Source organism: Salmo salar, chromosome ssa02, assembly GCF_905237065.1.
Source record: "Salmo salar chromosome ssa02, Ssal_v3.1, whole genome shotgun sequence".
Lineage (NCBI taxonomy): Eukaryota > Metazoa > Chordata > Actinopteri > Salmoniformes > Salmonidae > Salmo > Salmo salar.
In genome coordinates, this window is record NC_059443.1 from 62611035 (window position 1) to 62623381 (window position 12347).

The 12347-nt window shown below is 42.9% G+C and overlaps 1 protein-coding gene across 1 annotated transcript in view; it reads left to right on the forward strand.

Annotated features, from left to right (window-relative positions):
• The window catches only part of LOC106588898 (xylosyltransferase 1-like), a 111503-nt gene that overhangs the window by 77078 nt on the left and 22078 nt on the right, over window positions 1-12347 (forward strand). Inside the window, 3 exon segments of the mRNA XM_045707323.1 lie at window positions 3742-3822; window positions 9020-9236; window positions 9486-9662. Of these exon segments, the coding sequence (XP_045563279.1) occupies window positions 3742-3822; window positions 9020-9236; window positions 9486-9662 (475 nt within the window).

The window sequence follows — 12347 nt, forward strand, 5'->3', positions numbered from 1 at the left end:
AATGATACAATCAAAAAGAAGAAAGCTATGTGAGAAATTATACTTGCCTTGGACAGCCCTCTTCAATTCAGTTCAAATCAACTGTCATGTGAGTGTAGAATGAAGCCAACCAGTCTATGCTACAGTCATAGTACCTCACTAAAAGAAAAACCAGGCTATGATCCACCCTATGGTCATCTTCTCCACTGATACTGTGTAAGGAATGAAGGGACAATCCCTACAATATGCTACAGCCATAGAGCACCAATGCTGGTCTGGTCCGGTGCTATGTTGTAATCAGTGTGTCTGTATAGGCTGAAGGCTGTAGGAGAGAAACATTATTCCCTGTCTAATTCTCTGATAATGTCCTCCCATCCACATGGATGAGCCTGAAAGGCCCAGCCCAAATACCCTCTCGCCCTAGTGGTGGTGTCTGTGTGTCTGCCCGGGGGCTGGTATGGAGGGATGGAGGAGGGAGGGATGGAGGAGGGAGGGATAAGTTACATGGTTGTTTTGTCCCAGAGCGAGGATCTCTTTCCAGGCTTTTCTCTTCAAGACAGGCAGTGTTGTCTTGCTTCTATCCTCTTTTCTAACCCCCTGGTTTAAATTGAACCTTTATTTAACTAGGCAAGTCAGTTAAGAACAAATTCTTATTTTCAATGACGGCCTAGGAACAGTGGGTTAACTGCTTGTTCTGGGGCAGAACAACAGATTTTTACCTTGTCAGCTCGGGGATTCGATTTGGAACCTTTCGGTTACTAGTCCAACCCTCTAACCACTAGGCTACCCTGCCACCAAATAAGTTATATATTATTTAGTAAAGCAGCTGGATAGTCTTTAGTAAAAGCAGCTGGATAGTCTTTAGTAAAAGCAGCTGGATAGTCTTTAGTAAAGCAGCTGGATAGTCTTTAGTAAAGCAGCTGGATAGTCTTTAGTAAAGCAGCTGGATAGTCTTTAGTAAAGCAGCTGGATAGTCTTTAGTAAAGCAGCTGGATAGTCTTTAGTAAAGCAGCTGGATAGTCTTTAGTAAAGCAGCTGGATAGTCTTTAGTAAAAGCAGCTGGATAGTCTTTAGTAAAGCAGCTGGATAGCCTTTAGTAAAGCAGTTGGATAGTATTTAGTAAAAGCAGCTGGATAGTCTTTAGTAAAAGCAGCTGGATAGTCTTTAGTAAAAGCAGCTGGATAGTCTTTAGTAAAGCAGCTGGATAGTCTTTAGTAAAATCAGCTGGATAGTCTTTAGTAAAATCAGCTGGATAGTCTTTAGTAAAATCAGCTGGATAGTCTTTAGTAAAATCAGCTGGATAGTCTTTAGTAAAGCAGCTGGATAGTCTTTAGTAAAGCAGCTGGATAGTCTTTAGTAAAGCAGCTGGATAGTCTTTAGTAAAATCAGCTGGATAGTCTTTAGTAAAAGCAGCTGGATAGTCTTTAGTAAAGCAGCTGGATAGTCTTTAGTAAAATCAGCTGGATAGTCTTTAGTAAAAGCAGCTGGATAGTCTTTAGTAAAGCAGCTGGATAGTCTTTAGTAAAGCAGCTGGATAGTCTTTAGTAAAAGCAGCTGGATAGTCTTTAGTAGAGCAGCTGCATAGTCTTTAGTAAAGCAGTTATATATTATTTAGTAAAGCTGCTGGTTAGTCTTTAGTAGAGCAGCTGGACAGTCTTTAGTAAAGCAGTTATATATTATTTAGTAAAGCAGCTGGTTAGTCTTCAGTAGAGCAGCTGGACAGTCTTTGGTAAAGGGCTCCCGAGTAGCACAACATTCTAAGACACTGCATCTCAGTGCTAGAGGTGTCACTACAGACATCCTGTTTCGATTCCAGGCTGTATCACAACCGGCCGTGATTGGGAGTCCCATAGGGCGAATCACAATTGGCCCAGCGTTGTCTGGGTTTGGCCGGTGTAGGCCGTCATTGGAAATAAGAATTTGTTCTTAACTGACTTGCCTAGTTAAATAAAGGTAAAAAAATATATATATATTTATAAAAAAAATAGGTACAGTACAGTATAGTACAGTATATGTACCGTACAGTATAGGTACACTACAGAACAGTATAGTACAGTATAGGTACCGTACAGAACAGTATAGTACAGTATAGGTACAGTACAGTATAGTACAATATAGGTACCGTACAGTATAGTACAGTATAGGTGCATTACAGTACAGTATAGGTACCATACAGTACAGTATAGTACAGTATAGGTACTGTACAGTACAGTATAGTACAGTATAGGTACTGTACAGTACAGTATAGTACAGTATAGGTACCGTACAGTACAGTATAAGTACCGTACAGTATAGTACATTACAGTATAGTACAGTATATTACTGTATAGTACAGTATAGCTACAGTATAGGTACCGTATAGTATAGTACAGTATAGTACAGTACAGTACATTACAGTATAGTACAGTACATTACAGTATATTACAGTATAGGTACAGTATAGGTACAGTATAGTACAGTACATTACAGTATAGTAAAGCATATTACAGTATAGTATAGGTACAGTATATTACAGTATAGTACATTATAGTACAGTACATGCACAGTATAGTACAGTATTGTAAAGTATATTTGGCTAAGAGTGTGCAATTGGGGCATATGCCAACAGGGTAGCAGAGTGTCTTTAAGGTGCTGGTATAAGGGTGACTGCAGGGCTGTGATATGGGCTTGGCTGGTAATTCTGTGGTACTGGCTACGGTCGCAGTGTGTGTGAATGCCATCCACCCAGACAGATAGTGACAGAGAGACAGAGAGTGCACCCTGGGGGCAGACAGTCAGTCAGCAAACCAACCAGACCCACTGGACAGACTGTGTGACCACTCAGGCACAATGGCACAACTCTGGCAAATCTATGCTGTGACCTGGATTTCCCCCGCTGTGCTATGCTCTGTGTGTGTTGTCTGCGTTTGTGTGTGTGCATGTGTGTGTGTGTTCGGCTACACAACATCAGTGTGTGTGTGTGTGTTTGTGCGCACGTGCGTGTGTGTTCCACTACATCTGCTAAGGAAAGCCTTGGGGCTGTGAAATTGCTCCTTCATCAGTAAATGGCATTAATATGCATCCCTTCAGCCTGCGCTAGCCCAGCTTTGTTAGGAGAGTTTAGGCTCTTTTAGAAAGGCACACTGAGCTGTCATCTAAAGTCCCAGACAGCCTCCCCCTACCCTGCTTTACACCCTGCAGACATCTGTATTGTTGAGAATACCTTTGACTGTGGCAATGATGTCTTGCACTGCAGAGGAGAAGCTTTTAGCCTGGCTGGGCTGCGTAGAAAGGGTTTGACTCCACTGGACTGCTGTATTGTATAGTGCCTGTGGGGTTGGTTATTGAGCCAACTGTTAAATGGATGTTATGTTTACTGTCTTTGTACTTAGGGTTAGTCGTTTTCCTGACCAACTGTCCTGGAAAACTCTGGGCCCTGATCATAGTGGATAGTTAAATAATGAATAATCAAATGTTCCGTTAAAGCAATAGTTCACCCCAAAAACAAACTGAGCATAAAAGTGAGTGGCGGTTGTATGAGTGAGAGTCCATGAAAATGGCTGGCATACTTAGGTTTTTATAGAGAACTATCCCTTTAACAACTATCCCTTTATATCCTTGACAAACCTTGAAAAGTGATGACAGGGAAAAGCTGTTGTATTGCCCTATGGCATATGGTTTCTACCTCTCTCTCTTTGATTGGTTGGTAATTATGATCTTCCTGCCTGTCGTTTCCACTGATTGGTTGGTTTCTAATAATCTCTTCCTGGTTGTCGTTAACAGAACCAACAGCCAGCTGGTCGCCTTCCTGTCCAAGTACAGAGACATGAACTTCATCAAGTCCCACGGCAGAGACAACGCCAGGTGAGATCTAACAAGCACACGCACACACGCACTGATAAATACACACCCACATACAGGGGATCGCACGCACACACACACACTAGCATGATACAGACACATTAAAACACGTTCACTTATTCGTATTCTCATTCTCACACACCAGTGGTGGTCGGTGCCTTTTAAGATGAGGGAGAACAATTTTTTTTTATGAGCATGGCCTTATTTCTATTACAGCATATTGGATGACTGTCATTTATATTCCATTCACCCAGTTCAATGTAACATTGATAGGTTTAGGTTACTAAATTATACACGAATTGCCCCTATACCCATCATGAGGTTGCTACAACCTAGCCTATGAATGAAAGTTTGCAACGTACAGTACCAGTCAAAAGTTTGGACACACCTACTCATTCCAGGGTTTTTCTTTATTTTTACTGTTTTCTACATTGTAGAATAATAGTGAAGACATCAAATGATGAAATAACCCATATGGAATCATGTAGTAACCAAAACAGTGTTAAACATATCAAAATATATTTTATATTTGAGATTCTTCAAGTAGCTACCCTTTGCCTTGATGACAGCTTTGCACACTCTTGGAGAGTGAGGGACAGGTCGAGAGAGAAATTTGAGTAATCAAGGCGACAGACAGTGACACATTCAATACCGCCTTGCACATTCTTGCCTGCATCTAGCTGATCTAGGGTGTAATCATTAGTCCAACGGTTGCAAACAAGATTTTCTATTGGAAAAATTCAGGTAACATTTTTCAACAGACTCGGTTCACTTTCATAGCAGCCACATACAAACAGCATGATCACTTCCTTCTCGTATCTACACGCTCTCCTCCTCTCACCTGTTCCCTTTGCTTGTGGACTTCAGTGCATCACACTGGTTGTGACCAGGCGAAAAAACCTTTCCAAGCCTAACCTTCATATCATAACCGTTAAACACAGCCTACATCGTTGTCACCATTTTAGCTAACGTCATAACTTAGTCAACATAGCTACTAGAACTAACGCGTTAGTAAACCCGCTATAATCATGCAGTACTGTGTGTACAGTCAGCAAACAGTTTAGCAGTTACACCAGCGGCCCCGGTGGCAATAAATTAACCTTCACTTGAAAAAGTTCCAGTGTTGGATAGCCATAGCCAGCTGGCTAACATGACATCACTTTCTGTTTGAGCCGGGTGTTTGAGTAGGCTAAACTAGCTAACTGCATTCGCTAGCTAAGTATGTGAAAGTGAAAGTGAAAAAAACATAACGAAATATAGCTAGCTCTCTCTCTTGCTTCTCCTTCATTTTTGAAGAAATCAATTTGTTCAAAACTGTTCAAATATTGTCTTTCTCTCTTTGAGTCAACTACTCACCACATTTTATGCACTGCAGTGCTAGCTAGCTGTAGCCTATGCGTTCAGTACTAGATTCATTCTCTGATCCTTTAAACGAGTGGACAACACATCAGTTCATGCTGCAAGAGCTCTGATAAGTTGGAGGACGTCCTCCGGAAGTTGTCATAAGTAATGTGTCTATGGAAGGGGGGGGGGGGGACCATGAGCCTCCTAGGTTTTGTATTGAAGTCAATGTACCAAGAGGAGGACGGAAGCTAGCTGTCCTCCAGATACACCATGGTGCTACCCTACAGAGTGCTATTGAGGCTACTGTAAACCTTCATTGCAAAACAGCGTGTTTTAATGAATTATTTGTTGACATGTGAATATATTTAGTATAGTTTTATCAAAAAAGGATCACTTTTAATATTTCACTATTTTAAAAAAAATATCACTGAGGAGGATGTCCTCCCTTTCCTCCTCTGAGGAGCCTCCACTGTCACACACACACACACACACACACACACCTCCTTGCCCCAGCTCGGTGACTGAGTCATAATCCAATTAGGCTCCATCTGTAGCTTTATTAATTAACCTTCCCTTGTTGCCGTCGCGAGGTGCTGCCTGCCAGCCCTGCCCCGCCCCGCTCCATGCCCTATCACGCTACTTAATGACATGCCAATCACTGGTTCACACACACACACTGACACCAATCACAATCTGGCTGCCTGTCGTGCTGTGCCATGGTGTGCGTCTGTGTGTATGTGTGTGTGTGTATGTGTGTGTGTGCGTGTGTGGGTGTGTGCCAGGAGTTAGACAGGCTTGACTGAATAAAACCACTACTGGCATGAGATAGGATGGATAGTGGATTAACTAAGGTTGTTCCTATGTACAGTGGCAAGAAAAAGTATGTGAACCCTTTGGAAATACCTGGATTTCTGCATAAATTGGTCATAAAAATTGATCTGATCTTCACCTAGGTCACAACAATAGACAAACACAGTCTGCTTAAACTAATAACACACAAACAACTGTGTAAACATTCCCAGTGCAGGGTCGAAAAAGTATGTGAACCCTTGGATGTAATAACTGGTTGACCCTCCTTTGGCAGCAATAACCTCAGCCAAACATTTTCTGTAGTTGCGGATCAGACCTGCACAGCGGTCAGGAGGAATTTTGGACCATTCCGCTTTACAAAACTGTTTCAGTTCAGCAATATTATTGGATTGTCTGGTGTGAACTGCTCTCTTGAGGTCATGCCACAGCAGCTCAATCGGGTTGAGGTCAGGACTCTGACTGGGCCACTCAAGAAGGTGTATTTTCTTCAGTTGAAACCCTTCTGTTGTTGATTAACTTCTGTGTTTTGGGTCGTTGTCCTGTTGCGTCGCCCAACTTCTGTTGAGCTTCAATTGGCGGACAGATAGCCTTACATTCTCCTGCAAAATGTCTTAATAAACTTGGGAATTCATTTTCCCGTCAATGATAGCAGGCTGTCCAGGCCCTGAGGCAGCAAAGCAGCCCCAAACCATGATGCTCCCTCCACCATACTTTACAGTTGGGATGAGGTTTTGATGTTGGTGTGCTGTGCCTTTTTTCCTCCACACATAGTGTTGTGTGTTCCTTCCAAACAACTCAACTGTTGTTTCATCTATCCACAGAATATTTAGCCTGTGGAGCATCCAGGTGCACTTTTGCAAACTTCAGACGTGCAGCAATGTTTATTTTGGACAGCAGTGGCTTCTTCCCTGGTGTCCTCCCATGAACACATTCTTGTTTAGTGTTTTATGTATTGTAGACTCGGCATCAGAGATGTTAGCATGTTCCATTGATTTCTGTCTTTAGCTGACACTCTAGGATTCTTCTTAACCTCATTGAGCATTCTGCTCTGTGCTCTTGCAGTCATCTTTGCAGGATAGACACTCCTAGGGAGAGTAGCAACAGTGCAGAACTTTCTCCATGTATAGACAATTTGTCTTACCGTGGACTGATGATCATCAAGGCTTTTAGAGATACTTTTGTAACCCTTTCCTGCTTTTTGCAAGTCAACAATTCTTCATCTTAGGTCTTCTGAGATATCTTTAGTTCGAGGCATGGTTCACATCAGGCAATGCTTCTTGTGAATAGCAAACGCAAATTTTGTGAGTGTTTTTATAGGACAAGGCAGCTCTAAGCAACATCTCCAATCTCTTCTCATTGATTGGACTCCAGGTTAGCTGACTCCTGACTCCAATTAGCTTTTGGAGAAGTCATTAGCCTAGGGGTTTACATACTTTTTCCAACCTAGTTTAAGTTTAAATTATGTATTTAATATAGACAAGAAAAATACAATAATTTGTGTGATATTAGTTTAAGTACGCTATGTTTGTCTATTGTTGTGACTTAAATGAAGATCAGATCAAATTTGATGACCAATTTATGCAGAAATCCAGATAATTTCAAAGGGTTCACATAAATTTTCATCCCCACACTTTTCCTTCCCACTGTAGCTGTTTCTATAGGAATCAAATGGTGGTGTATACAGGTTATACAAGTTTGTTTCTGTGGTGGATAGCAGCTGGCTTTAAGACCTTCAAGGACTTAGTGAAACAGTCTGTTTGACCTGAACTTGACACCTACTGCAACACTTGGTGCTTCACATGAGTCACACGTTGTTAGGAAACATGTATAGGATGTTATTATCTCCCTATGCTCTCTCAAAGCTACTGGCAGGGTATACTGAGTGTATAGCGTGAAGGGAAATTGGTGAACATCGAACATACAATCATGTTTTCCAAACAGAACATACACTAACCACTAGGCTATATGGAACTTTGTTTGTAAATGTTGATAAACATGTCACCACAGAGATGTATACAGCAGCTGTATACAGCAGCTGTGAGAGATGGACTATGTTGCCATACATTCTATATGTTATAAAATGATTTTTTTGCCTTGCTTTCTCCCAGTCTCTGGAAAAAGAGGTTCCTCAAGAGACCATCTGGTTAAATAAAGGACAAATTAAGCAAAAATAAGTGTATGTAGTTGAGTGTAACATAAGTTTATATAAATCAAATCAAGTTAGTGGTTTTGTGTAAAAGAAACCAACTTAACCATGTTTGTGTGGTTGTGTGTTTGTGGTCGCTATAGGTTTAACCATGTTTGTGTGGTTGTGTGTTTGTGGTCGCTATAGGTTTAACCATGTTTGTGTGGTTGTGTGTTTGTGGTCGCTATAGGTTTAACCATGTTTGTGTGGTTGTGTGTTTGTGGTCGCTATAGGTTTAACCATGTTTGTGTGGTTGTGTGTTTGTGGTCGCTATAGGTTTAACCATGTTTGTGTGGTTGTGTGTTTGTGGTCGCTATAGGTTTAACCATGTTTGTGTGGTTGTGTGTTTGTGGTCGCTATAGGTTTAACCATGTTTGTGTGGTTGTGTGTTTGTGGTCGCTATAGGTTTAACCATGTTTGTGTGGTTGTGTGTTTGTGGTCGCTATAGGTTTAACCATGTTTGTGTGGTTGTGTGTTTGTGGTCGCTATAGGTTTAACCATGTTTGTGTGGTTGTGTGTTTGTGGTCGCTATAGGTTTAACCATGTTTGTGTGGTTGTGTGTTTGTGGTCGCTATAGGTTTAACCATGTTTGTGTGGTTGTGTGTTTGTGGTCGCTATAGGTTTAACCATGTTTGTGTGGTTGTGTGTTTGTGGTCGCTATAGGTTTAACCATGTTTGTGTGGTTGTGTGTTTATGGTCGCTATAGGTTTAACCATGTTTGTGTGTTTGTGGTCGCTATAGGTTTAACCATGTTTGTGTGGTTGTGTGTTTGTGGTCGCTATAGGTTTAACCATGTTTGTGTGGTTGTGTGTTTGTGGTCGCTATAGGTTTAACCATGTTTGTGTGTTTTCGGTCAACCAGGTTTATCCGCAAACAAGGTCTGGACCGGCTTTTCTTTGAGTGCGACACCCACATGTGGCGACTTGGCGACCGCAAAATCCCAGAAGGCATTTCTGTGGACGGCGGTTCTGATTGGTTCCTGCTCAATCGTCCGTTCGTGGAGTACGTTATAAACTCCCAAGACGACCTGGTCACCAACATGAAGCGCTTCTATACCTACACACTGCTGCCTGCCGAGGTAAGAACACACACACTGCACACAACTATATACTTCTGCTCGCTGAGGTAAACACACACACACCTACACACACACCTACACACAGCAGTCCTAAGGACACTCCGTAAGGGCTTGGAGGAGATGGTTTGAGGAACAGGAGATGTTTGTGGTTTAGTGTTCCAGGTGTCCATGTCATCCTTCATTCTCCTCTCCTCCGCCTACACTACACTTCACCCACTCTCTCTTTTCTTCTCTTCTCTCTCTCCTCAGTCGTTCTTCCATACGGTGCTGGAGAACAGTGCTCACTGTGAGAGCATGGTGGACAACAACCTGCGCATCACGAACTGGAACAGGAAACTGGGCTGTAAGTGTCAGTACAAACACATAGTGGACTGGTGCGGCTGCTCCCCCAACGACTTCAAACCTGCCGACTTTCACCGTTTCCAGGTGAGACATGGTGTCATACACACACACAAAACATAGACACACACATACAAATACAGTATAAACACACACATCTCTCTTTCACATATTTCTCTCTCTCTCTCCATTTCTCACACACATATCATACACACACACACACACACACACACACACACACACACACACACACACACACACACACACACACACACACACACACACACTTTTCTCTCTCTCTCAAACACACACACTTGAATACATCCAAAGTCATAGTGCTGACCTAACTAGTCTCTATGCCAGCTTGCTGCCCTCTGCCTAGTCTACTGTCTGGCCCTGTTGGCTGCCAACCCTAATGCCAACCCTGACTCTGGCTCTCTGGCTCTCCCCTGGAATTCTGGCATGGCTGGTGCACACTGACAGTATTATTACAGTATAACATGCCTAGGAACAGTGCGTGTGTGTGTGTGTGTGTGTGTGTGTGTGTGTGTGTGTGTGTGTGTGTGTGTGTGTGTGTGTGTGTGTGTGTGTGTGTGTGTGATTCATTACAGTATACAGAACACACTGGGCACAGTGCAGACCTCCTACCTCCTACCAGTCAGTCCACTGTATTAATAGGACTTAATTAATATCCTATTGAGTGTGGCTTTTCCACGCTCAGTAGGCTCTAGTATAGACTGACAGAGAGGCTATATTTAGGCTAGAAGCTGCACATGATTCAGAATTTACTGAGGAGGACCGTGTAGTGTCTAGTACTGGACACGTATCTAGTTCTATCTGTGGTGTAGGAGTGGGTGTCTAGTGTCCCTACTAATGGTTATGTGTGGTGTGGAGGAGTCCTCATAATAAATCTGTGGGGGTGTTGTGCTGCTTCGGTGAAGAAACGGACAGATCTGTGAGAAGGGGAAAAAAAGAGGAGAGAAAGAAAGAAAGACAGGACAGAGGAGATGAGGTGGAAAAGTCTCACCTGTTACAGACAACAGAGAACCTTTCATAACTAGATCCTGGACCTCGCCACCATCTTTCCACCCTCTGATTTCTCTCACCTAATGAACTGTACCTGTGAAAGTTGGGTTAATAAATCGTGTGAGGGGGCGTGAGAACCGCCGCCAAGTTCCACAGTTGCGGCCCTGGTGCGAGAATGCCACCGGTTGCCAGATAAGTAAAGGGTTGCCAGGTCTGGGCCCTATGAGCTGTGATTTTCTCTCACACTAGGAATTTACAGCAAGGTGCGCAGTGCGGGAGGAGATGAGGGTAAATAGTTTCCCCTCCCTGTCTGAGGTGTATGGAACTGAAAGGACTGGCTGTGTGTCTGCCAAGCAGCGGAGGCTGCTGAGAGAGTTCTTATGAGCTACTGTCAACCACAGCAAGAAGCAAGGGATGGAGATATAGAGGAAGAGAGGAGAGTGAGGGAAAGAGGGAGATTGAGGGAGCAGGGCAAAATGTTCATGAGCTACTGTCAACCATTGCCCATGTCAGCGTGAAGCAGGGGATGGGGAGAGAGGGATAGATGAAGAGTGTGTGTGAGAGAGATGGAGAGAGAGACAAGAAGAAAGAGAGAGAGATGAAGAGAGAGGGGTGGAGAGAGAGGGGTTGGAGAGAGATGAAGAGAGAGGCAGACGTAGAGAGAGATAAAGGAAGACATAGAGACAGAGACAAACGGAGAGAGAGAATACTATTCATCATATCCTCTACCCTTCATCCATCCATCATCCTAACACCCCACTCACACAGTGTTTTCCACAAGCACATGGAGTAGCCAGCCAAATAGACAAAGTCCCCAGCCAGGCTCCCCAGGGCTGGGGGAGGGGTGTTAAGATTATATCTTTTTTTTTGCCGAACAAGCTCTATTTTTGGTGGACTCTGGTACATTCTAATGCTAGATTGTATTTCCAACCAGCAACTGTCAGGAAATAACACTGATATAAATAAAATAGAATCAGTTTGCCTTCAGTGAGCCTTCAAAGAATCCTGTAAGAGTCTGCTGACTTCCACAGGCTACAAGCTTCCTTTCAAGAGGCATTTTCTCAGCGGTCTGTAATACAGGTATTATTGAAGAAGGACGCAGGTGTTAAACATGGGCTTTGCTACACAGAAAGCAGCAGTTGACTACTCCATTGTCAACACTTTGATTAAATCCATAGAACTACTGTGTATCTAATCATTTTGAAAATACCATATACAAATACTATATAAAAATACCATATAAGTATCAATAGCTTTTAAAACGATTCAATCTGTTTTCTTTTATCATATTTTGGACCAGTGTGAGACTCTCTCTCTACTAACCTACCTATTGTTCCTGTACGTACCACGAGACCATTCTATCCAATTAAGGTGCCACCAACCTGTAGTGTAAAGAAATGTGACTGCAACCACAGAACACACAACACACACCCAAGTACCAAGAGGCGGGGCAGACAGCAGACTGTCAAACCAGCGGTGTTTCCCTGTCATCGCTCACTTCGTGACTGACAGGCGCCTGTCCTATCAGTAGATGGCTAGAGGATGCATATTGTTCATTCTAGCGGGAGAGGGATCGGCAGACTTTTTTCTGACTAGCGAATTGAAAAGCCATTTAAGTGGAAAAAGTACCTGGCTGAAAATGACTGTAATCGGCTGTATAGCCGACAGCCGGCGCTAGTGGAAAACACTGCACACACCATCTTCTAGAGAAAACTCATTTACATACGCCAATTAGCCATTGTTGAC